This window comes from Macaca nemestrina, chromosome 16 (genome assembly GCF_043159975.1).
Source record: "Macaca nemestrina isolate mMacNem1 chromosome 16, mMacNem.hap1, whole genome shotgun sequence".
Taxonomy (NCBI): Eukaryota; Metazoa; Chordata; class Mammalia; order Primates; family Cercopithecidae; genus Macaca; species Macaca nemestrina.
The window spans coordinates 95,883,951-95,910,559 of NC_092140.1; the positions used below are offsets into that span (position 1 = coordinate 95,883,951).

Genomic DNA, 26,609 nt, shown 5'->3' on the forward strand with positions numbered 1-26,609 from the left:
ATAATGAGGTAAAGCATTTAGGATCCTAGCAGATGGCGAATGCCCAATAAATCCTAGTTTCTGCCCCCTCCTGGCCCCACCATAGACGCTTGCGGCCTGAGCACCACTGTCTGCTAACTGTAATAAAACATGAGCTTGGTCTTCACCATCTTCATCTCCCTGTTGCTTTTGTGTGTATGTTTTTGTTTTACTTAATCTTTCAGACAATGGAGAGAAGGGAAAAGAGAAAGGCAGAGGAGGAGGGATGTGGAATGGATACAAACTAAATTTAGAACTTTCCTAAGTGAAAATGTTGCCTGAAAGAGTACCTTCAGTTGTCCTCCCTCAGTTCTTTCTCCAAGAAAAATATTAACCTATGTGACAATACTATGTGTCTACAGTAGCACATTTAAGACTAAGAATACCTTGAGGCAGGTGGATCACTTGAGATCAGGAGTTCGAGACCAGCCTGGCCACTATGGTGAAACCCCATCTCTACTAAAAATACAAAAATTAGCTGGGTGTGGTGGCACACACCTGTAGTCCCAGATACTCAGGAGGCTGAGGCAGGAGAATCGCTTGAACCTGGGAGGCGGAGGTTGTGGTGAGCCAAGAGGCACTATTGCACTGGTGACAGAGCGAGACTCCATGTCAAAAAAAAAAAAAAAGACTTAAGAATACCTACATGGAGCTGGCATATCAGGCAGAGTAAGACAGTAGCTTCCTGGCCTTCTGAGTCCTTTTTCCCCTGAGCACCAGCCTTGGATAACTGGAGTCTGACAGAGGCACGCTTCAAGAGCGGAGCCTCAGTAGAAGTTTACTGTTTTCATCACGATGGCAGATGTGCTGAGTCCCATCCACTGATTTTGCCCCACTGGGGGAGCCAGTCTCCATCCTTGAATCTTACAGTCCTAAACTGTGATGGGATTGGCATCTCAATTTAGAAAAATGCCAGGCCTCCGCCTTGGGTCCTCTCCAAATCTTTCAGCTTTTGGAGATACACATTCTTTCTTATTACTCCTTCTGGACATAGATAAGATCTAAGCCTTAGCTTAGCGGTTAGTGCTTGCAGTCTCCCTCAGGCCACCTTTCTTAGATGTAGCTTCGGAACATTTTGGCACTGGCTCCGCTCTCCAGCCTTCACTCTTCCCCTTCTTGGCATTCTCTTTTTCTGTTGTTGTAGCAGATCCTCTTCTAATCTCATCCGTGTTTGTTGTTGTTGTTTTTTTTTTCCTCCATCAAAAAATCCCTCTGAAAAAGATCCAAAGTTCAGTTCTAGCCACTGAAGAATGTATAGCTACATGAAAGTTTGTTTTTTTTTTTTTTTTTTGAGTCTTCTAATTGTCTTTAACAAACATATAGTTCTTGAAAACAACTTGTTATCATATAATACTTAGGTCGGGACATAGTTTCTACCTGCAAGTTTACATTTATTTCTTAAGGTAAGGTTAAAGAAAAAAACACATACACAAGAGGAAAAAGATTCAAGAGACTAATATTACACCTCTTTAAAAAGCTGAGCAGGAAACCATAGAGTCTCACAAAAATCCATTCTTCTGCTTGGGATGAGATTATTGATTTCCTTAGTTACTACTTTTCCCTGAAGTGTTGAAATAAGTGCCTTTTGATGCTTGGACTTGAGAAAAACTTGTTCCCCAAAGCCACTTGGCACGAATAAATCCCAGGAACTAGGTACTTGAGGCACTGTGTTTGGTAAGCATGAGAGAGAAGGGCGGGGAGGGGAGGAGACAGAAAAAAGAGCGAGGGAAGGAGGGAAAGTGGCGGTACTAGGTGCCAGAGGAACCATAGCACTGCAAGAGAGTGACTGACATAGAAGGGAGTAGGTCCTCACTGAGGCCTGGCTCTCCTTCCCTGAGTTCTACCAGCTTCACCCAGGGCATCTACATCACCCACACTGCTCCCGTGAAACTGGGCTAATTTCATGCAAATCTAAACAGGTTTCATCCAAATGTAAAACCTAGAACTGAGTGCAGTGGCTCTCCTGTAGTTCCAGCTATTCAGAAGCCTAAGGCAGGAGGATCCCTTGAGCCTGGGCAACATAGTGAGACCCCATCTGTAAAATTAAAATAAACAAACAAATATATATTTAAAGCAAACCTAGACTGAATTCATTGAATTTAGTGAATACACATTTTGTTGTCAAAGTGAATATTCTACACATCTCTAAAATTAAAATAAACACATGAACAAACAAATATATAAATAAATGAAACACAGACTGAATTCATTGAATTTAACGAATACACATTTTGGTGTCAAAGTAAAGAGTCCACACAAGGCAATACATTTTGAAGGAGTTTATGAGCTTCTACGATTTCTGGTTATATGTAGAAAATCACATGCTTTAACTTCCAAAAGCATCTTTATTGTCACACAGTAAACATTTAAAAGGAGAGATTGGGTTTTAGCAGCAGAGGAGGGGGAAGGACATTACAGGCCAGAGAAACAGTGTGACCAGAATCTCGAAGGTGGGAAAGTACAAGGTCCAGTTTGATTAGAAATCAGGAGGGCAGCAGGAGGGAAAGCAAGAGAGAAACTGCCAGATTAGGGAGGGCCCTGAGGGCCAGAAGAGGATTTCGTAGTTAATTTGGAAGAAAACATTGTAATTAAATAAAAAGTTTTTTAAGCAGTGGAGTTGTATGCATTAGGAAAATTATAATAACATCCAACATCTGTTGATCATTTACAGTGTTCTAAGCGATTAACACTGTAGGCTGAGCTCTTTAGGTATATGAGCTCACTGAAACTCACAACCCTCTTGCAAAGGAGAAATCATCCATTTTATGGAAGCAGCTGAGGCTCAGAGATGTTCATTCACTTTGCCCAAGGTGACACAGCTAGTCAGGACCAGGATTTTAACCTTAGAGGTGTCTGGTTCCAAAGCCTCCATTCTTAACCACAAAACAATAAATGCCAGAACAAAAGAAATGAAAAAAAGAATTTAAAAAGTCTTGTGACTTAAATGTTACTGAAGTTGGTGTGAGAGGAGAGGAAGAAAGGGGAGTCAAAAACAACTGCTAGAATTTGAGCCAGTGTGGGAATTCTGCAGGTAGGGAAATCGGAAAGAGGTAAGGTTTACAGGGCAAACTGGAGAGCTTGCAAAACTGGTGAGGGGTGGGAATAGGAGTCTGAAGTCCAGGATACAGCCTGGGGCTGGAATGGAAACCAAGGGTCATTTACATAATGACAGTGCTTAAAACGCCTCTAAGGAGAGTTGGTCACTGAGGTCTTAAAGAGAGCAGAAGAGAAGCAAAGATGTGGACTGAGGTCCAAATTATAGGGGAAAAATGAATAGTTATTAGAGAAGACACATCAATAGTGACGAGAGGTAAACGTTTAGAGCGATGATAAATGTGCATATTTATCTTTATAGGGAATGTTTCCCCATAGGGAACAGTTTCTAGAGTAATGCTGAATTTGTAAAATTATCTGAATCTTTGAGTCCTCTAGTAGCACATTTCTTCTCTTAGAAATTGGGATTTGGCCCAGCTATTTGGGAGGCTGTGGCACGAGAATCGCTTGAACCCGGGAGGCAGAGGTTGCAGTGAGCTGAGATCACGCCACTGCACTCCAGCATAGGTGACAGAGGGAGACTCTGTCTCAAAAAAAAAAAAAAAAGAAAAGAAAAAAGAAATTGGGATTTGAGGGCTGGGTACCATGTGGCTCATGCCTGTAATCCCAGCACTTTGGGAGGCTGAGGTGGGAAGATCACTTGAGCCCAGGAGTTTGAAGCTGCAGTGAGCTGTGATTGTGCCAATGCACTCCAGCCTAGGTGACAGAGCAAGACCCTGTCTCAAAAATGAAAAGAAAAAGAAAGCAAAGATTATCTTCCATCAGAAATAAATAAGATTAACATTTATTAGTATATTCTTTCATCTTTTCTGGATTCATAATACTCTTTTTCAAACTAGGGATCCTTCTGAAAATAGTTTTCCTCATAAGATATTGTGTATATTGGCCGGGCGCGGTGGCTCAAGCCTGTAATCCCAGCACTTTGGGAGGCCGAGGCGGGCGGATCACGAGGTCAGGAGATCGAGACCATCCTGGCTAACACAATGAAACCCCGTCTCCACTAAAAATACAAAAAAAAAAAATTAGCCGGGCGTGGTGGCGGCGCCTGTAGTCCCAGCTACTCGGGAGGCTGAGGCAGGAGAATGGCGGGAACCCGGGAGGCGGAGCTTGCAGTGAGCCGAGATCGCGCCACTGCACTCCAGCCTGGGCGACAGAGCGAGACTCCGCCTCAAAAAAAAAAAAAAAAAATATTGTGTATATTTTTGCAAGGCATTCAGTTTAGTATTCATAAGAATTTGGTAGTATTATAATAATAATAATGCATCATAAAGGTGGATTAAAATGCATTTAGCCAAACCTCTCATTGGACATTGGACATGTAGGTTGTTTCCACATTATAAATAATGCTCCAATTCATAATTTTTTAAATTAAAAATAATTATTTTTAGAGATAGGGTCTCACTCTGTCCCCAGGCTGGAGTGTGTCTATTCACAGGTACAATGATAGCTCACTGCAGCCTTGAACTCCGGGGCCCAAGTGATCCTCCCGCCTTGGCGTCCCAAAGTGCTGGGAATACAGGAGTGAGCCACCGTGCCTGGTCACTCTTTACTTATTTCTAAATATTTCCTAGAAGCAAAATCAGTGGTCAAATGCCATGAGTGTGTTGAATGCAGAGTTCATTTCTGAACATGACTATCAATTTGCTGGTAGTACTTGTGCTAGACCATAGTGAAGCGTGCTATCTCCTTCCTACTTCCTCATTTCCATTCTTGTAAGTCAAAAGGAAACCTTAGAAAAAGGATCAACAGCAACCTTTCAGAAAAAGCATATACATTTTTTGTTGTTGATTTTTTTTTTCTTTAACACCTTCAGGTGTGCGTTAGCAGTCACCCTCTGTTTACCCTTACAAGCCACTTTGGGCACTCAGTGTTTTTTAAACAAAAAGGCCTGGTAACTTGGATGGTAAGGCTGTCTGTCCCAACTGGTCCCGCTCCTCACTGGCAGAGGAACTTCTGCATTTCCAGCCTGTGACTTTCGTCAGAGGCAAATCCAAGGAGGGGAACCTCACTTAGGTGAAGAAGATACTTGTCAGGTCTGCTAGGATTTCTCTCCTAGGCTTCAGGAATTTGCAAGCATCTTTGCATTTCCTGGCATTCTCTGGCCTGGAATGCTGCTTTTTGTCTTGGGCCTCCCTGGCAGAGCAAGGCAGTCCTCTTTTGTGTCTTCAGAGCCTTTCTCTGGGCTTGGGACAGGCCCACTGTGTTGGCACAAGCCTCATTTGGTCTGCTGGGGAGCTTGGCTGCAGGCCCTGGGTGCTCGGCATCTCCCCTGGCTGCTCCTCTCTGTCCTATTCAATCAGCCTCAGCACCTGCACTTGTCAGTTAGGCCTGATGTTCCCCTGGATGGGAAATGGAACTTCTTTACCGTTGCTCTAATTCCATGTTTCACAAACCGCAGGGCCTATGGATGGGTTGGGAAGTAAATTTAAAGATGTGAAGAAAAAAAAATCGGAGTCCATCACAATAATGGTAGGTATTGTTTCATGAAACTTTTTTCGTATTTTATATATGCAAACTTTAAAGACCTTGAAAGCCAAGAATGTGAACTGTGCATTTCAAACACATGTCAGTATTCCCACGGGGCGATGATGCATATTTAGGTGGGGAAATGTGATACCGTTTTTATTTTATTAGCTAGGCTAATAACTGCAAGATCATATGGCTTTAGTGGAGAAAACACAAAGCTTTGGACTCAGAACTGGGTCAATATTGTTGCTAACTAGCTGTGTGACCTTGGACAATTCAATGAATCTCTCTGAGCCTCCCTTAGTGTTGTCTGTAAAAGACTGATAAGCATCCTGGCCTCATAGGATTACTGTTAGGATTAAACAAATTTTTTTTTTTTTTTGAGACAGTCTTGCTCTTTTGCCCAGGCTGGAGCACAGTGGTATGATCTTGGCTCTCTCTAACCTTCGCCTCCTGGGTTCAAGTGATTCTTGTGCCTTAGCCTCCCTAGTATGTGGGATCACAGGCACGTCCCACCACACTCAGCTAATATTTTTGTATTTTTAGTAGAGCTAGAGTTTTGCCATGTTGGCCAGGCGGGTCTTGAACTCCTGGGCTCAAGTGATCCACCCACCTCCGCCTCCCAAAATGCTGGGATTACAAGCAGGAGCCATCACACCAGCCATAAACAAAATAATCTATGTATAGTGCTTAGCACATGGGAGACACATGCTAAATAAAGCTTGTTGTCTAGTCTTTTGTCTGGGTCATAAGGTATCCTCTCTTGGCAGCACAGCCACCCTCTTCCTCATCTCAAGAGTACAAGATGGCTGGGCACGATGGCTCAGGTCTGTAATCCCAGCACTCTGGGAGGTTGAGGTGGGCAGAACACTTGAGGTCAGGAGTTTGAGACCAGAGTGGCCAACATGGTGAAACCCCATCTCTACTAAAATATACAAAAAATTAGCTGAGTGTGGTGACTCACGCCTGTAATCCCAGCTATTCGGGAGGCTGAGCTTCAGCCTGGGAGGCTGAGGTTGCAATTAGGCTGCACTCCAGCCTGGGCGAAAGAGTAAGACTCCGTCTCAAAAAAAAAAAAAAAAAAAAATTGAGAGAGAGTACATGCTACCTGCATCTCAAAACAGAGAGAGAAAAAGAGAGTACATGCTACCTGCATCTCAAAAAAAAAAAAAAAAAGAGTACATGCCATCTGCGATATCGCAACAGTTCTGTTTCTCAGTTTCCCACTTTATGGTTTGTATGATGACAATAAGTGTTTCCTATAAAAAGAATCTCTGATCAAGAAAATTTCAGAATTACAGTTTACAGTTATATGAAATGCTAAGGCCCCCAACTCAGGAGTTGCAAACTCAAGTGTCTACAGGGGCCAGGGAGGTGATGTGATTGGGTGAAAAGTCAGGCTAACCACTTAGGGAATGGCAGGGACTCTGGTTGAGAATCCTGACCCCTTTGAGGGAGGCAGCCACTTTTCATTCCACCCATCCTCCTCATGTGGAAATGTGAACCCAACCTTATCAGATCTCTCATTTTTGAAAAGAAGCCAAATATCTGGATTTTTTATTGTGAAGATTTCTACTGTTTTCTGGGTTTTGTTTGTTTAGAGACAGGGTCTCTCTCTGTGGCCCGGGCTGGATGGAGTGTGATGGCAGGATCATAGCTCACTGCAGCCTCAAACTCCCGGGCTCAAACAATCCTCCTATCTCAGCCTTTTGAGTGAGTAGGTGGAACTATAGGTGAGCACCACCACCACACCCGGGGAATTTTTTTTTTTTTAGAGACGTTCTCAAACTGGGCACATTGGCTCACACTTGTAATCCCAGCACTTTGGGAGGCCGAGACAGGCGGATCACTTGAGCCCAGGAGTTCAAGACCAGCCTGGGCAACATGGAGAGACCCCCATCTCTACAAAAAATACAAAAACATAATTAACCAGGCATGGTGGTGCGCGCCTGTAGTCCCAACTACTTGGGGTGGGGTGAGGGGAGGGGAGAGGTGGGAGGAGACTGCAGTGAGCTGAGGTCACACCACTGCACTCCAGTCTAGGCGAGACCCTGTCTCAAAAAAAAAAAGAGAGAGAGAGAAGGTCTCGCTCTGTCGCCCAGACTTGAGTGCAGTGGTTCAATCACTGCTTACTGTATCCTTGAACTCCTCTTCTGCCTCAGCCTCCCAAAGTGCTGAGATTACAATTGTGAGCCACCACATCTGCCCAATGTCCACCTTTTTAAAACACCGCTTTGACCAAAAACACGTCTGTGGGTCAGAAGATAAGGCCAGAGAGAGGCCAGTTTACGCTGTCAGTCCTAACCCTTCATGGCTGGGCATACTTATTACGGTCACCCCCTGCTCTCCAGAAAAGCCTCCCATGGTATCCCTATAAAAGTGCTTGTTTAAAATAACTATAATATTTTGCAGCAAAAATACACTTTAAGCACAGAATATGTAACTCCAATAACAGATTAAAATTCTACCTAACGAAGAAGACCATCTTCTTCACAAGGTGTTAAACACTACAAACAGCAAGAAAGAAACGGGCAAGTCGGCAAGGTGGGAGTGTTCCATTGTTCCTGTCTTTCCTTAGTCAACCAAAACCACTCATAAGACATTTATTGCTTTTTAAAAAAATAGCTTTATCAAAGTATGATTCACACACCATGCAATTTACCCACTTACAGTGTACAATTCAATGGTTTTGGGCATATTCACCAGGTCATGCTGCCATTACTATAATCTAATCTGCAACATTTTTGTACCCCTAAAAGAACCTCCATACCCATTAGCAGGCACTCTCTTTTTCCCCAAACCCTGGCAGCCACTAATCTACTTTCCTGTCTATAATATTTCCTGTTCTGGATAGTTTATATAAATGGAATCATACAATATGTGGCCTTCTTATGTCTGGCTCTTTCACTTAGCATAATGTCAAATATATATGTATGTATATGGTTGTACCACATTCGATTATCCACTCATCTGCTGATGGCCATTTGGGTTGTTTCCACTTTTTGACTGTTATAAATAATGCTGCTATGAAGATTCATGTACAAGTGTGTGTGGACATGTTTTTGTTTCTCTTGGGTATATACCTTGGAGTGGAATTGCTGGGTCAACTGGTATCTATCTATGTTTAACCTTTTGAGGAACTGACAGCTTGTTTTCCAAAACACCTGCACGTTTTACATTCCCACGAGCGTGCATAAGGGTTCCAGTTTCTTTCTCCACATGCTCACCCATGCTTGCTGCTGTCTGTCTCCTTGATTATAGCCATCTGCGTGGGTGTGTGATAAGCATTTATTCTGAAGGTGTAAGGCAGTTTTAATAGGGCAGCTGAATTCGGTGTTTGATTATTGAGATCAAGACCTAATATAGGGATCTTTTCTGAACTTAGATCAACTTTCTGTAAGAACTTTTACTATTACGTTTTCCACTCATCATGTGTACCATTCTTTGACTAACCAGAAGATAGGCCTCTTAAGGAAAGGTCTGATATTTTCCCCTTCCTAACCAGTAAAATAATCCAATTCTAGAGACATTATTGATATAAATTAGCTTTAGTACAATTTTCTGTGCCACAGCCATCAATGCTGCCCACAGTGTAGCTGCTGATTCCCCCCAGAAAACTCAGGCTGAGGCAGGAGGTACTTAAACAGGGGGGAAGAGGTTCTCCTTCTCCATACATAAATACGTATAGCACCACCTCCCTGTCTTTCACCTCTGGTCTTTCTTCTTGCCTATCCATTTAGTCATGAAACATCCTTTCAAGTTAGATTAAGGTAGCGAGAGCCCTAAGGCAATGTTGAGGAAACTGAGCACAGACCTTGGTGACTATGAGACATCCATGCATAGTGAATTGAGGGGATTGGATATCAGTATGCTTGCTTCTAGTCTGGAGTTCACAAACCTGTGCTCTCTTCTTTTCCTGAATGCCTCGTTCCTTTATTTTCACCGCCCTAAAAAAAAAAAAAAAAAAAAAAAAAGTTTTCAGTATATGTGATCCTTAGTATGGTTGACCTCATCAGACATTTTGGGTTAGTGTTTCCTCTCCTTTTCCGAAACTGGCCCGTTTTGCAAAGCAGACAGGAGAAATCATAGCTTGACTTTAGGACTCATTGCACTGGGAGAAGTCAATATTCTTCAGCCAATGAAAAACTTACGGCTCCCAGTCTGCATTTTTGTTGTTGTTGTTTTCTGTATTGTTTTGTTTTATTTTGTTTACAGAGTCTTGCTCTGTAGCCCAGGCTGGAGGGCAGTGGCACCATCTCGGCTCACTGCAACCTCCGTCTCCCAGGTTCAAGTGATTCTCATGCCTCAGCCTCCGGAGTAGCTGGGACTACAGGTGTGCACCACCATGCCTGGCTAATTTTTGTATTTTTAATAGAGACGCGGTTTCGACATGTTGGCCAGGCTGGTCTCTAACCCCTGACCTTAAGTGATCCGCCTGCCTTGGCCTCCCAAAGTGCTGGGATTACAACAAGTGTGAGCCACGGTGCCTGGCCTTGCATGTTGCATTTTTTTACATCAGAGTTTTTTATTTGTATGTTTGTTTTGACACAGAGTCTCGCTCTGTGACACTTTGGCGTAGTCTCTGCTCACTGAAACTTCTGCCTCCTGGGTTCAAGTGATTCTCGTGCCTCAGTCTCCCAGGTAGCTGGGACTACAGGTATGCGCCACCACACCCAGACTCATTTTGGCCTTTTTAGTAGAGACAGGGTTTCGCCCTGTTGGTCAGGCTGGCCTTGAACTCCTGGCCTCAAGTGATCCACCCGCTTCCGCCTCCCAAAGTAGTGGGATAACAGGCATAAGCCACCAAACCCGATCACCTTTTAAGTTTTAGAAGCCAATTGGTGGCCAGTCGCGGTGGCTCACATCTGTAATCCCAGCGCTCCGGGAGGCCAAGGCGGGCAGATCCCCTGAGGTCAGGAGTTCAAGACCAGCCTGGCCATGGTGAAAACCCATCTCTACTAAAAATACAAGAAATCAGCCAGGTGTGGTGGTGCGCGCCTGTAATTCCAGCTACTTCGGAGGTTGAGGCAGGAGAATCGCTTGAACCCAGGAGGCAGAGGTTGCAGTGAGCCAAGATTGGGCCATTGCACTCCAGCCTGGGCAACAAGAGCAAAACTCCATCTCAGAAAAAAAAAAAAAAAGACCAGGCATGGTGGCTCACTCTTGTAATCCAAGCATTTTGGGAGGCCAAGGCAGGTGGATCACCTGATGTTAGGAGTTCAAGATCAGCCTGGCTAACATGGTGAAACCCTGTCTCTACTAAAAATAAAAATAAAAATAAAAATAAAATTAGCCAGGCGTGGTGGTCCATGCCTATAATCCCTGCTACTTGGGAGGCTGAGTCAGGAGAATCACTTGAACCCAGGAGTTGGAGGTTGCAGTGAGCCGAGATCATGCCACTGCACTCCATCCTGGGCAACAAGAGTGAAACTCTGTCTCAGAAACAAAAACAAACAAACAAACAAAAAAACCCATTGGTTTGGTTGAACATGGGAGACAAACATAAAATTAAAAATAAAATCAAATAAACCAGGCATGCTGGTTCACACCTGTAATCCCAGCACTTTGGGAGGCCAAGGCAGGCGGATCATGAGGTCAGGAGTTCAAGACCAGCCTGGCCAATATAGTGAAACCCCATCTCTACTAAAAATACAAAAATTAGCCATGGAGCATGCCTGTAGTCCCAGCGACTCGGGAGACTGAGGCAGAAGAATTGCTTGAACCCGGAAGGCCAAGGTTGCAGTGAGCTGAGACACACCACTGTACTCCAGCCTGGATGATAGAGCGAGCCTCTGTCTCAAAATAAATAAATAAATAAATATGTCCGGGCATGGTGGCTCACACCTTTAATCCCAGCACTTCGGGAGGCCAAGGCAGGTGGATCACGAGGTCGGGAATTCAAGACCAGCCTGGCCAGTATAGTGAAACCCCATCTCTATTAAAAATACAAAAAACCGTAGTGCGTGCCTATAGTCCCAGCTACTCGGGAGCCTGAGGCAGAAGAATTGCTTGAACCCAGGAGGTGGAGGTTGCAGTGAGCTGAGACCACACCACTGCACTCCAGCCTGGGCGATAGAGCAAACCTCTGCCTCAAAAAATTAATTAATTAATTAAAAATAAATATATATATAAGTCCAGGCACGGTGGCTCACACCTGTAATCTCAGCACTTAGGCCGGGGTAGGTGGATCACCTAAGGTCAAGAGTTCAAGACCGGCCTGCCAACATGGTGAAACCCTGTCTGTACTAAAAATACAAAAATTAGCTGGGCATGGTGGCACGCGCCTGTGATCCTAGCTACTTGGGAGGCTGAGGCAGGAGAATCGCTTGAACCCAGGAGGCAGAGGTTACAGTGAGCCGAGATCGCGCCACTACCGTCCAACGTGGACGACTGAGTGAGACTCCGTCTCAAAAATAAAATAAAACAAAATAAAAATAAAACAAAACAAAACAATAAACAGCCCATTGGTAGCAATCTTTGGGCAGACAATCTTGCAGTTTTCTGTGATAGTCTAATTTGGCTTGCCATAGTTCCCTGTATCTACCTAATAATCTTGGCCTAATTGGGAACTGGTAAATGCTTAGACTATATGAGTTTCTCTACATTTGAGATCCCCTGTCACCCTCCAGCTGTGCCTCCCCCTTTTTAAGTTACATCAATGAGATGTAATTGGCACCTATCCTCAATCTTAGTATCCTAACATTCACTTATTCTATTTTCCTGCCTTTTGATTTAGAAAGACCTAAATGCTTTTAGATCTAAAGATAGAAGAGGAAGGTTAAAACAATAATTTGCAATATGTACTCCTTCAGCTATTAATTCATTTATGCAATGGGCTTTATTTAGTGCCTGCTGTATACCAAGTACTCTGCTAGGTGCTTGGGACTCAAAGATAGGGACTGGGCTCTGTTTCTCACACCTGTATTCCCAACATTTCAGGAGGCCAAGGACTTTGAGACCAGCCTGAGTAACATGGAGAGACCCTGTGTCTACAAAAAAAAAAATAGCCAGGACCGGGCACGGTGGTTCATGCCTGTCACCCCAGCATTTTGGGAGGCCAAGGTGGGAAGATCACTTGAACCCACGAGTTTGAGACCAGCCTGGGCAACATGGAGAGACCTTGTCTCTACAAAAAATAAAAATAAGGCCGGGCGCGGTGGCTCAAGCCTGTAATCCCAGCACTTTGGGAGGCCGAGACGGGCGGATCACGAGGTCAGGAGATCGAGACCATCCTGGCTAACACGGTGAAACCCCGTCTCTACTAAAAAAAATACAAAAAACTAGCCGGGCGAGGTGGCGAGCGCCTGTAGTCCCAGCTACTCGGGAGGCTGAGGCAGGAGAATGGCGTAAACCCAGGAGGCGGAGTTTGCAGTGAGCCGAGATTGCGCCACTGCACTCCAGCCTGGGTGACAGAGCGAGACTCCGTCTCAAAAAAAAAAATAAATAAAAATAAATAAAAATAAAAATAAATTAGCCGGGGCTGGGCACGGTGGCTCATGCCTGTAATCCCAGCACATTGGGAGGCCGAAGTGGGCGGATCACAAGGTCAAGAGATCAACACCATCCTGGCCAACATGGTCAAACCCCATCTCCACTAAAAATACAAAAATTAGCTGGGCGTGGTGGCGCACACCTGTAGTCACAGCTGTTCGGGAGGCTGAAGCAGGGGAATCACTTGAACCCAGGAGGCGGAGGTTGCAGTGAGCCAAGATCATGCCACTGCACTCCAGCCTGGTGAGAGAGGGAGACTCCGTCTTGATAAATAAATAAATAAATAAATAAATAAGCCAGGCATGGTGCCTCTCACCTGTAGTCCCAGCTTCCCAGGAGGCTGAGGTGGGAGGATGGCTTCAGCCCCAGAAAGTCAAGGCTGCTGTAAGCCGTGATCGTGCCACTGCACTGCACTCCAGCCTGGGTAATACAGCAATACCCTGTCTCAGAAAAAAAAAAAAAAAAAATAGAGTCCTTGCCTTTAAGGTGTACAGTGCAGTGGGACAAGCAGATTCAATTGGAGAACCACAGTTGTGATTGCAGAAATTAATATACAGAATATTACAGGATTACAGAAAAGAGGTACTACCCCTATCCTAGAGGGGATGGAGGAAGGGCATAAAGTATATTAATGACAATCTGTAATTCAGTTGGTTAAATTGAGCATGGGAGAGGGTGTTCAGGGCTTTTCAACTGGATGACTTTGTAATTTGGAATAAAACACCCAATAGCTTGGCCGGATACTGTGGCTCACACCTGTAATTCCAGCACTTTGGGAGGCCGAGGCGGACAGATCACTTGAAGTCAGGAGTTCAAGACCAGCCTGGCCAACATGGTGAAACCCTGTCTCTATCAAAAATACAAAATTACCCGGGCCTGGTGGTGCATGCCTGTAGTCCCAACTACTCGGGAGGCTGAGGCATGAGAATTGCTTGAACCTGGGAGGTGGAGGTTGCAGTGAGCTCAGATCTTGCCACTGCACTCCAACCTGGGCAACAGAGCAAGACCCTGTCTGAAAAAAACAAAAGCAATAACAATAAAAACCCAATAACTGTAAAGTAAAATATGTCAACTTGTGACTAAGGATTCATGTGGAAGAAGAAAAGGGTCTAATAAGTGAACATCAAGGTTGTGGGGTTAGAGCTAGAAGATGTAGGTTTTATTTTAAAATTTCTTTCTTTTTTATGTCCTTCCCTGCCTATATCACAGAAAATCAAGTATAAGAAATGAAGTGCCTGCAAGTGATGGTTTTTAAACTCTCCTCTCTGACACAGCCTCTGTTAAACTTGGGAATAAATAAAGGTACCATCACCAGACTAGGGGAAGATTAACATTGTTTGAGGTTAGGATTTTAAAAAAACAAAGCAAGGCCAGGTGCAGTGGCTCACGCCCGTAATCCCAGCACTTTGGGAGGCCGAGGCGGGCGGTTACCTGAGGTCAGGAGTTCAAGCCTGACCACCAGCCTGACCAACATTGTGAAACCCCATCTCTACTAAAAATAAAAAATTAGGCGTGTTGGCGCGTGCCTGTATTCCTAGCTACTCGGGAGGATGAGGCAGGAGAATCGATTGAACTGGGAGGCGGAGGTTGCAGTGAGCCGAGATCGTGCAATTGCACTCCAGCCTGGGCAACAAGAGCGAAACTCTGTCTCAAACAACAACAACAACAAAAAACCAAATTTCACTAGATTTGCAATCACTGCCTTCATATACGATCAAAATATGAAGAAAAACTCAAGGTTAACTGCACTTGAGGTTTTCTAAATTGTGGGATTGAGGGGGTCTATATAATTTTAAACCTGAAAAAAAAGTTTAATCTTTACAACCCCATGGTCCCCTCCACTTTATAGCTGAGAGAATTGAAGCATGGAGGTTTAAAAACTTGCCCAAGATCATACAGCTAGTAAGTAGCAGAGCTGGGATTTGCACCCAAGTCTATTTAATTCCAGTGCCTATTACTCACCATATCATCCTGTCAAAATATAAACCTTGTGTGGGTCCACTGCTCTCAAGATGTCCTGTGGCCATAAATGCACCCTGGCAGGAGCAAGCTGGTATAGACAACCAGTCAAGTGGATGGCCGTGCCAGTACAAAGCCAACACTGATCCTGGAAAATACTGATAGTGCCATATTCAACTAATCATCAAATTTTAATATCATGGATGCCATTGAAAGTATCTTAATCATTCTCATGAATATTTTGTAATATGAGACATTGAGAAGATAAGACAGTATTGAAATACATATCTAGATTTAAATGAAATATAAAATTTGAGTGATTAGTAGAGGGAAGCAGAGGATAGTAAATATGTGTGAAAATAACATAAAAGTTAACTTTAGATATATTCTCTTTAAACACTGCATGTGCAGTATACCAATTTATATCCTCTTTAATATTATAGTCTTTTTCATGTGCGTGTGTGATGTATTGTCCATTCACTGAGACTATAATCCCTGAGACCAATAGTATATTTTCTTTTAAAAAAGAAATCAACATTAAAACAGGAAAGGTTATCTAAGCTTACTCTTAAGTAGTTTAATACATTTGAGGAAATAAATTAGGTTAGGGATGCTTATAAGCAATACAGAAAATCAAATTAACACGACGTAGGTGATTTATTCCAACTTTGATCTGTTACATTTGGAGGAATTGGCTGTTGGATTTAGAAGTGCACAAAATACCATTAGAGAGTGAAAAAAAGGGAAGTCTGTTATAACCGAATAGGGGCGTGGTCTGCTCAGGCTAAAAGGAATAGATAGTAGTTTCATAAAGGACTGATATAACTGTAGAGTCTTCAGAACTGGGCACTACAGCCCGCACATTTTCTCTACAGACGTAAGTATGTCTATTAATACCAGTCAGCTTGGTGAGTTAGAGAAACCATAGCCTGTGGATTTGGGCACATGCACTCTCTGCCTGCATCTAATCCTTCGGGTAACCGTATACCTACAACTCCAGTAATCCTAGAGCGGTTACATGGATGCACTAAGTGGTGTGATGGGAGGGAAAGATAGCATCACAAGGATTCGTTTGATTATAACAGTAATCCACACCAAGCCAAATAAAACAGCCAAACAGTTTAGAATGTGGTCTCTAATGAATTTGCTAATTCTACCAGGGCCTCACAAACATTTCCTGCTAGAGTACCCCATATCAAAACGAAGTGGCTGTTCTTTAATTACATGGAATAATTATTTGATTTCCAGGAAGTTAAGACAGTGCTTTGTATTTAAATAAAAAGTTCTAGACATGCTGTGAAACTCGATCAAACCAAGAAAAAGGGTGAAACTGAATGCCTGCTCAGTGACTCAAGATTTCAGCTGCTCAGCGAGCCTGACGTGACGGCTTATGAGCCCAGAAAAGGGGCATTTTAAACCCGGCTGGTTGGATCATGTCACTTTCTTACAGAAGCCCTGCCTTTCCAGAGACCTAAAGTGTAACGCAATCAGAGACCTTTGAGGGGCTAGAGGCTCGGCGGCTTCCGCCCCTCGGCACCAGCAGAGACCCCCGTTTTCAGGGGACATGACCCCATAGTGTCCCCCTCACTTTTTAAGGGCCATTAAAAGCCTGGGGCCTCTTATCTCAACGGCTTTGGGCGTGAATGTGGGGCAAGAGGGGGGGGGAGACCTGTGGGTGTCTCTTTTGCCTGAGGAGTTGGAGACACTTGTGGAAAAGTCAGGCCCTTTTCGCTCCGGCGGCCGCTCCGGTGTGGGGCTGGCTTGGGTTAGACACATGCACACATACACCATAGAGCTCTGCTTTCCCGTAGCAGCTGCTGCCTCTGCCTCTGCCTCTCCCGCCTCAGCCTCTTTGCCCGGCATACACACACATTCAGATTTGCGCGCTGTTTCAATCCTTGATGACGTGTCCCCGGAGACAGCCAATAGCAAACGGGCTCTGGTCAGGACAATGGGAGGTATCGGGCCAATGAGCGAGCCCCGTGAGTTGGCGGTAGCCAATAGGAGCCGCGCTGGCTGGAGAGTAATGTTACAGAGCGGAGAGAGTGAGGAGGCTGCGTCTGGCTCCCGCTCTCACAGCCATTGCAGTACATTGAGCTCCATAGAGACAGCGCCGGGGCAAGTGAGAGCCGGACGGGCACTGGGCGACTCTGTGCCTCGCTGAGGGTGAGTCTGGGGCAGCGCCGCGGCGGGGAGAGCGCCTCCGGCAGCTCCCCAGCCCGCGCGACGGCCGGATCCCCGCGGCCGGGAGCCGGCGGGTCAGGATCCACACAAAGGCAAATGAGGGGGGACCGTGGGGGGAACTGCGCACGGAGCGAGCCTCTGCCCGGGCGCCGGGAACGCTGCCCCGCGCCGGAGCCCCGGCCCTCAGGCAGCCTGAGGCGCCGGGAGCCCCGCGCCCCGCGAGTTTCCACCCCCGGCGGCGTCCGCGCTGACTGGCGCAAAAAAAAAAAAAAAAAAAAAAAAAAAAAAATTTTTTTTTAATTAAAAAATTTTTGAACGTGTTTTGGGCCCTCGGGCCGGGCGTTCGGGCGGGCGGCGTGCGCGGAGCGCGGCCGGGGCGGCGGGGCCGGCGCGGCTTGGCGGCGGGAGGGCAGCGGCGGCGCTTCCCCGGGCTGCATTGGCCGTCGCCGCAGCGAGCCAGGCGCCAGCGGGGAGCGCGGCCGGTCGGGCGGGCGGCGGGGCGGGCGGGGCGCCGCGGCGGGCGAGGGCGGCGCGGGGGCCCGGGGGCGGCAGTGCGGGCCCGGCCGGCCTCGGCCCGGGCGCGGCGGCGGCGGCGGCGGCGGCGGCCGGGCGGCGGGGGGAGCGGCGCCGCTGCGCTCGCTGGAACATGGCTGACTCGGGCCCGGCGCTGCTGGCTGGAGAGAAAACAAGGCGGGCGGGCGGGGGAGCTGGGCGCAGCAGTTCCGAGGCAACTTTTTTTTTCCTCTCTCTTTTCACAGCCCCGCGTTCCCCGTGCGGGGGCGGCGGGGCGCGCGGCCCGCGCGGAGGGAGACGGGGAGTGGCGGGCGGGTGGGCCCTCGGGCGGCCCCCACCGCGGCGGGGGGAGGGGAGCGGCGCGGAGGGGAGGGCCCGGCCGCGCGCCCCCCGCCCCTCCCCCGGCCGTAATGGCCGAGTGTGTGCGCCAGAGCGCGGCGCGCACCCCGCCCGCCGCCGCCGCCGCGCCCGCACCCTCGCACTCACACTCACACACACTCACACACACACACACACACAAAGGGAAGGAGCCATATTCTCGCTCGCGCTCGCCCTCGCGGCGGCGGCGGCGGCGCAGGCGGGGAAGACGCGCAGCGGCCATTCCGTGCGCGCCGGCCCCGGCGGCCGCGGGCGGAGCCAGCCCCCATTTCGAGCGGGGCTTCTCCCTGCGCGGAGCCTGACAAAATGGGGGCGGCGGCGGCGCGGGCCTGCGGGGCCTGCCGGGTGCACGTGGCGGCCTCGGGCCTGGGAGCCGGGCCGCGTCCCCTCGCGTCGGCCGCGCGGCCACCGGTGAAGTTCTGGGGGCGGGGGGCTCGCCCCGCGCGGGAGGCACCCCAACTTTCACGGCTCCAAAAAATACTCCCCGAGTTGGGGGAGGGGGCCACCGAGCCACGAGCAGGAGTGGCTTTTGTCCCTCATCCTTGTTTACTCGGAGAAACTTCAGACCGGACGTGTTTAGTCAGAACAGAAATACATCTCAGGGCCAAACCGATAGGAAACGAGGCTGCCTCGCGGTGGCACCGCCACCCTCCAGCCGGGTTCCGAGCACCGGAGCTGGCTGCAGCTCCCTCTTCGGAGCAAAGTTTTATGCAAAGAGGGTGTTTTTGAAAACTTTCGGTGCACGGTGATTTTTTGTTTAAAGGTCCATAATTAGGAAGAGTCGACTCGCTTAGGCCCTTGTTTGTTCCCTACCTAGTAGTGCAAATCCACGAATTGGCAGCATGTTTTCTGACCTTTGGTTTGGTTGGTTTAAAAGGGTGTTCTAGATTTTAAAATCGTTTAAGTGACCAGTTACTCCTTCAGAGCAGACTCAGGCGGATAGATAGGGAATACTGTATGGGTATATCTTTGTGTCTAGACTTCTTAAGATCGCCCTGAAGGACCGTTTTTGTTTTGTTTTTACTTGGCATAGCCCCTTCAAGGAATTTAATCTCTCGGCCATATTCTTGTCTGATTTCACGGAGGTTGATGTCACTACTGTGTTAAATAACCAGTACCTTGGTTTTCATTCCCTTCCTAAGTACTTCAAGCTCTTATGTGTCATAATTTTATTGCTAACATCAGATAATTTTTTTTTTTTTAGAAAAATAACTAAACATGGGCAAAGGAGATCCTAAGAAGCCGAGAGGCAAAATGTCATCATATGCATTTTTTGTGCAAACTTGTCGGGAGGAGCATAAGAAGAAGCACCCAGATGCTTCAGTCAACTTCTCAGAGTTTTCTAAGAAGTGCTCAGAGAGGTGGAAGGTAAGAGGGCTTAAAACATGCTAACAAGGTAATTAAAAGACAATTTCCAATTGAGGATGCAAAAGTCCAGTTGGCGCTCTCATAGTGTCACGCTATTACATAGCAAAAGACATTGGTTTTGAGAATAATTTACTTAAATTTTACAACTTAAACTTGCAAATAATTATTTTGTAGACCATGTCTGCTAAAGAGAAAGGAAAATTTGAAGATATGGCAAAGGCGGACAAGGCCCGTTACGAAAGAGAAATGAAAACCTATATCCCTCCCAAAGGGGAGACAAAAAAGAAGTTCAAGGATCCCAATGCACCCAAGAGGCCTCCGTGAGTATCTTGCCTGTTTTTACTTCCCAGACACGGTTTACAGTAGAATCTGAGAGAAATTTAGCAAGCTACTTTGTCAGTTTAGAGTGTAAGTGTACAAAGTTTCTTAGCTAATACGTGTTCATACTGGTTATATTTAAATACTATAAAATTCCTGTCGGGTGGGAGTGTTACCAGAGCAATTGAATTAGACACTTGGTCTCCTTTGCCCAGTGTATTTCCTTTGGTCCTTTTATTTCTTGAAAAATACTCTCTCTCTGAAATAGTGTAATTGTAGAATGTTCATCTGAGGCTCTAGTTAGTATAAATTAAATAGTTGTAAATTAAGCTTTGGTTGTGAAGGATATTAGCATATTATAGTATTTGCACTCTGTTCAGTGCATCACAAATTCACAGGCAGCTTTAAATAGCAATGCAGTGTACACTTGATACTATTTGTTTTTGTGGTCTGTTAACTTAAAATCCTAAATTTAATTTTTTTTTTTTTTTTTTTTTTAGTTCGGCCTTCTTCCTCTTCTGCTCTGAGTATCGCCCAAAAATCAAAGGAGAACATCCTGGCCTGTCCATTGGTGATGTTGCGAAGAAACTGGGAGAGATGTGGAATAACACTGCTGCAGATGACAAGCAGCCTTATGAAAAGAAGGCTGCAAAGCTGAAGGAAAAATACGAAAAGGTAAGAAGTGTGGGTTTGCTTGGTAAAATGATGACGAGTACGCCAGATGTTGTATGATTGTACTTAGTTTGAGGTGTAATAAGTTTTTAGTGTAACAGCTACATTAAGTATGCTGTTGATATAAGTCTTTTCTCATCCTTCAGAGAATACAGAGGACCAAATCGGTTTTTTTGACTAAATTAAGACTCAGACAAAGGCTGTGTACATTTAAGTTGGTTTTGTTATTCCCCAGTATCTTGAAGTTGATGAAAATGTTGATAGTCACTTCAGGTCAAAAATGAGTTATTTTTAAATGGCTTGGCATACAGTACAGAAATAAGCTAGACAAAGTAATATAGGCTATGTTTTTTTTAATCATATCCTGAAACATTTAGGTTCCTTTCCTTTAGATATTCAAAAAACCACAACATCACTAAGTTAAATTTCAAGTCTGCTGCTCTGTCCAATAAATTAATAAGATTAAGGAAATCTTTAACTCTTACAGTTAAGTAAATTGAAATATTAAATACTTAATTTTCAGCTTGTTTAGTCATTCTGAAAAGTGTTTATTTCTAGATGTTTCGTAACCTCCTAATTGCATGATTATTGACAAATTAACTTTTTTTTTTTCCTAAGACAACATGTTCTTCTAAGGATTAGGGTCTGACAGTGTAAACCTGTAGAGTGCTTTTTTGCATTCAGAAGGTGGCAGTGTCTACCCTTTAATCAAAGTCTCTACATTCTGGTTTTAATAGAGTTAGGATGTGGTACATAATTGCACCTCAATGAGGCATAACTTTGCAAATACTAGACTATGCCATTTCATGAGTTACAGATTGTTATAATGATCTTGTATTTTTATGTTCATTTATTGAAGTTCTACTTATTTCTGGAGTTGCAGTGGATCTACAGATACATGATATTTTGGTATAACTAGAATCTTGATTTCTTTCATAAACTTCTGCCATGTTTTATTTCTTCCCTTAATGTTTTTTTCTTCCCTACTGTTTTGTCCTCCCTTTGCTTTGGAAGGATATTGCTGCATATCGAGCTAAAGGAAAGCCTGATGCAGCAAAAAAGGGAGTTGTCAAGGCTGAAAAAAGCAAGAAAAAGAAGGAAGAGGAGGAAGATGAGGAAGATGAAGAGGATGAGGAGGAGGAGGAAGATGAAGAAGATGAAGATGAAGAAGAAGATGATGATGATGAATAAGTTGGTTCTAGCGCAGTTTTTTTTTTCTTGTCTATAAAGCATTTAACCCCCCTGTACACAACTCACTCCTTTTAAAGAAAAAAATTGAAATGTAAGGCTGTGTAAGATTTGTTTTTAAACTGTACAGTGTCTTTTTTTGTATAGTTAACACACTACCGAATGTGTCTTTAGATAGCCCTGTCCTGGTGGTATTTTCAATAGCCACTAACCTTGCCTGGTACAGTATGGGGGTTGTAAATTGGCATGGAAATTTAAAGCAGGTTCTTGTTGGTGCACAGCACAAATTAGTTATATATGGGGATGGTAGTTTTTTCATCTTCAGTTGTCTCTGATGCAGCTTATACGAAATAATTGTTGTTCTGTTAACTGAATACCACTCTGTAATTGCAAAAAAAAAAAAAAAAAGTTGCAGCTGTTTTGTTGACATTCTGAATGCTTCTAAGTAAATACAATTTTTTTTATTAGTATTGTTGTCCTTTTCATAGGTCTGAAATTTTTCTTCTTGAGGGGAAGCTAGTCTTTTGCTTTTGCCCATTTTGAATCACATGAATTATTACAGTGTTTATCCTTTCATATAGTTAGCTAATAAAAAGCTTTTGTCTACACACCCTGCATACCATAATGGGGGTAAAGTTAAGTTGAGATAGTTTTCATCCATAACTGAACATCGCAAATCTTGATCAGTTAAGAAATTTCACATACCCCACTTACATTTACAAACTGAAGAGTAATCAGTCTACTCAAAGCATGGGATTATTAGAATCAAACATTTTGAAAGTCTGTCCTTGAAGGACTAATAGAAAAGTATGTTCTAACCTTTACATGAGGACTCTATTCTTTAACTCCCATTACCATGTAATGGCAGTTATATTTTGCAGTTCCCACATTAAAGAAGACCTGAGAATGTATCCCCAAAAGCGTGAGCTTAAAATACAAGATTGCCATATTAAATTTTTTGTTGACATTAGTCTCAGTGAAGACTATGAAAATGCTGGCTATAGATGTCTTTTCCCATTTATCTCAATATGGACTGCTCAGGAAACGAGACTTTCCATTACAAGTATTTTTAATTAATTGGGCCAGCTTTTAAAATGAAGATGCCACATTCAAAATAGGGTGTATTTTCCTATATTATGGTTTGCCCCTTTATAAATCGAAGTAGATAGGAGGAAAGAAGACACTTAAACTTTTGAATGATTTTTCTTTACAAAACAAACTCATTAATCATTATCTGCTTAGCAGTTTAGGGAACAATTTGGCAATTTTGTGGTTTTTCGAGATTATCGTTTTCTTAAAGTGCCAGTATTTTAAAATAGCGTTCTTGTAATTTTACACGCTTTTGTGATGGAGTGCTGTTTTGTTATATAATTTTGACTTGGATTCTTTCCATTTGCATTTGTTTATGTAATTTCAGGAGGAATACTGAACATCTGAGTCCTGGATGATACTAATAAACTAATAATTGCAGAGGTTTTAAATATTAGTTAAATGGCTTTCACTTAAGAATTTAAGATTTTGTTACATATTTTTAAATCTTGTCTCTAATAATATCTCTTAGTACCTTTTAAATAAGTATAAGGGATGGCAAAGTTTCCCTTTAAAAATACTCACTTTATGCTTATAAATAGGTTAATGGGCTGCTAAAAGGTTTTGTCAAACATTGCAAGTACTCTCGGTGCTATATATAAATGAGGAAAAACTAGTTTTACTTTCAGAATGATTTAAACAAGATTTCTAAAAAGATACATGCAAGTGAAAAGCAGGGTTAGTGATAGGCTGAAATTGTGTCAACATCAGATTTTTTGTTAAGAGGAACAAATGACTCAATCTGATTTAGATGGAAGTTTCTACTATATAGAAATAACCATTGTCAACAGTAGTAATTCTGATCAGTTTAAAATGAATTCTGGCTCAAGGAGACTGTAACTTTAGTAGGTATTTCCTGACAGCTATCATTTTTTTAAGATGTTGAGAATGGGAACAGTTTTTTAGGATTTATTCTTGACCACAGATCTTAAGAAAATGGACAAAAACCCTCTTCAATCTGAAGATTAGCATAGTTTGGTTTGGTGTTCCAACAGTATCCCCTAGAAGTTGGATGTCTAAAACTCTCAAGTAAATGGAAATGGGAGGCAATTTGGATAATTAAGTGTAAAACCTTGTAACTGAAGATGATTTTTTTTAGAAAGTGTATAGAAACTATTCTAATGCCAAGATAGTTACAGTGCTGTGGGGTTTAAAGACTTTGTTGACATTAAGAAAAGACTAAACAATCTATAATTAATTGGGCCAACTTTTAAAATGAAGATGCTTTTTAAAACTAATGAACTAAGATGTATAAGTCTTAGTTTTTTTGCATTTTAAAGAGGCATATGGCATATTGATTAACGAGTCAAATTTCCTAACTTTGCTGTGCAAAGGTTGAGAGCTATTGCTGATTAGTTATCATTAGTTCTGATGATCGTCCCATCACAGTGTTGTTAATGTTTGCTGTATTTATTAATTTTCTTAAAGTGAAATCTGAAAAATGAAATTTGTGTGTCCTGTGTACCCCAGGAGTAATGGTTAAATGATAAAGATAGGGAAAGCGCCCATGTGACACAAACCATTCAACAGGTATTTCCCTTACTAAAGGAAATGTAACCATTGCTCAGACATTGTAGGATTTAACTGTGTTGAAAATCACAGGAGAGACAACAGTGGTTTTTGAATGCAATACATGGGCACTACCTTGCTTGACATCGCATAGCCCTTGATGAAAGTTCACATTTAGTTCTGCTTGGTACAGTATGCCTCCTGAAAGGGTTCTTGATGAAAGTTCACATTTAAGTCTGCTTGGTACAACACGCCTCCTGAAAGGGTCTGATAGCTTTCAGTACCAGTAAGACACTTGAATATGATGGTAAGGTATCTGCAAATTTGCACACACTGTACACGGCTTAAGTCTTAGAATTAACTTGCTAAAGTGATGAGGCTCTTTTATTAGACAGTGTGATATTGGAATTTTTCATATTTGTGCTTTGTGTCACTTTCAAATGGCCCTTGAAATGCCTTTTAAAACTAGATTAAAGCCAGAAAGTGATTTCATTGGCTATCCAGCAAAAGATGGGAAGGTGGTTCGTTTTCTTGTCCCCTTTTAATACCAAGGCAGTGCTGACACTTGCCATAACTTGGGAAATTCCCTGGGTCTATGCCACGTTGTTCCCAGATTAATGAGGCAAAATGTTGCTCTGTTCTAGAATTGCTTGTTTCACAATACATCATGAAGGAAATGCCATACGACATGGAATGACAAAAACATAATATGCCACACTCCAGAATATGTAATGCTCGTCTTCCAGGGGGTTTCAGTCTAAGACATAATCTCTACCAGGAAGAAATGTTAGATGTCTTTAGGCATGTCAATTGGTTTGGACCTTCTAATTAGTTGAATTTTTACTTACTTATTTTGACATGAGAGATTACATAGAATTTCTGTGTTGCCCAGGTTGGTCTCCGAATCTGCTCAAATAATCCTCCCGTGTCAGCTTCTCAAGTAGCTGGGATTACAGGGACACACCACTGTGCCTAGTTTAAACAGTTGAATTTATTGGGCATCCGCTGAAAAGGAAGTAGGAATAAAATCTGCAATAATATGAATAAACCTGTAAGTGAGCATGAGCAATGGTGGGCAAAGGTATGCACACGCTAGAATCCAGAAACAGAAAATCAGTGGAAAGCCAGGCACGGTGGCTCACACTTACAATCCCAGCACTTTGGGAGGCCGAGGTGGGAGGATCACTTGAGGCCAGGAGTTTGACACTAGCCTGGGCAACATGGTGAGACCTTGTCTACTAAAAATACATAATTTTGTGAATATACTAAATACCATTTTAAAAAGTGGAAAAGGGATTAGAGAGATCACTGTAAATTATGTACTCATATTGATTGTTCTCTTTAGTCACATAATTCAGTCACGTGACATTCCACAGTATGGTGCTCCATAATATATATTTTTTCTTTTTTCAATCTCACTTGTATATGATCCATAATACTTTTTCTCATTCCCTTACTGATGGACATTTAGATTGTTTCCTATTTTTCGCTGTTTAACAGTACTGCACTGAACATCTGTCCATTTCTCTCAGCCATGTGTGGGTCTTCAGATACCTCAAAAGTAGAACTGCTGAGTCAAAAGACATTTGCATTTAACATTTTGGAAGATGTTGATAAATTGCCCCCCGCCCACAAAAGCTGTATTTATGCTGTGAAACATTTTAACAATGATTTTGCAATTAATATTTTTACTGGTTTTTCTTTGGCTCTATGACTCAATTTTCAAAAATGAGAAATTAAAATACTGAAATACTGTCATTTGTCCAGAGCTACCTGACCAGAATAAGAAGCACAGGCAGAGTCAACTGAAAGACTCTTAGGTCAAGCCACTGCTTTATTTAAACTACTAAACTATTTCTCAAACTATCCTCCCTCCCTCCTCAGCCCTGTTGCTGAGATTACAGGTGTGAGCCACAGTGCCCTGCCTAAACTGCTAAACTATTTCTCTCAAGTTACTGCAGTAACTAAATAAGTAACCCACTGTGTGAAAATGAGGTTCTTTCCCATTTTGATATACTCTTTCCTAAATGGAAGTGTGTGGTAGTTTTTTGGTTTGTTTTATTCTGGAGAGGGTCTTTTCTAGCAGAGATTGTATATCAATCTTACAGAAGCTGCAGCCAACAGTTTTGGAAAAGCAAGTCGTTCAATAAGGTGTAGCGAAAGAAGACATGTGGCCCAGATACTAGCCATTGGGAGACAGGTATTTGGAAAGGCAGAATGGATTCTGAGGATTTGCCTTAGGAATAAAGTTCACCAGTTCCTTGCTGGAGATGATACTTTATGGCAAAGGACATACTCCGAATGTGCTTATAAATGAAATTGTATTTATATGCTTAAAGTGAAATTAAGCTTAGTTCCTTAGAATTACATAGAATCTCTCAACAGAGGCTTTACCATATTTT

The 26,609-nt window shown here is 43.6% G+C and overlaps 1 protein-coding gene and 1 long non-coding RNA gene across 6 annotated transcripts in view; one reads left to right on the forward strand and one right to left on the reverse strand.

The window, feature by feature from the left end:
- Window positions 1-22,076, forward strand: part of LOC105485963 (high mobility group box 1) — a 154,523-nt gene extending 132,447 nt beyond the window's left edge. The window contains exons 1-5 of one of the 3 annotated variants that reach the window (XM_071081483.1): window positions 17,004-17,154; window positions 19,268-19,431; window positions 19,606-19,751; window positions 20,250-20,424; window positions 21,436-22,076. In XM_071081483.1, the coding sequence (XP_070937584.1) occupies window positions 19,282-19,431; window positions 19,606-19,751; window positions 20,250-20,424; window positions 21,436-21,612 (648 nt within the window). In that variant the 5' untranslated portion in view covers window positions 17,004-17,154; window positions 19,268-19,281 and the 3' untranslated portion in view covers window positions 21,613-22,076. Of the gene's footprint in view, window positions 1-17,003; window positions 17,155-18,345; window positions 18,475-19,267; window positions 19,432-19,605; window positions 19,752-20,249; window positions 20,425-21,435 lie in introns of those variants that run through there. The other 2 variants (XM_071081484.1, XM_071081485.1) reach the window with 2 other exon arrangements.
- Window positions 1,103-26,609, reverse strand: part of LOC105485962 (uncharacterized) — a 38,814-nt gene continuing 13,307 nt past the window's right edge. Inside the window, exons 2-3 of one of the 3 annotated variants that reach the window (XR_011614922.1) lie at window positions 9,437-9,485; window positions 1,103-1,230 (exon numbers count right to left, since the gene is read on the reverse strand). This is a non-coding gene — a long non-coding RNA (uncharacterized lncRNA). Of the gene's footprint in view, window positions 1,231-1,296; window positions 5,474-9,352; window positions 9,486-26,609 lie in introns of those variants that run through there. The other 2 variants (XR_011614921.1, XR_011614920.1) reach the window with 2 other exon arrangements.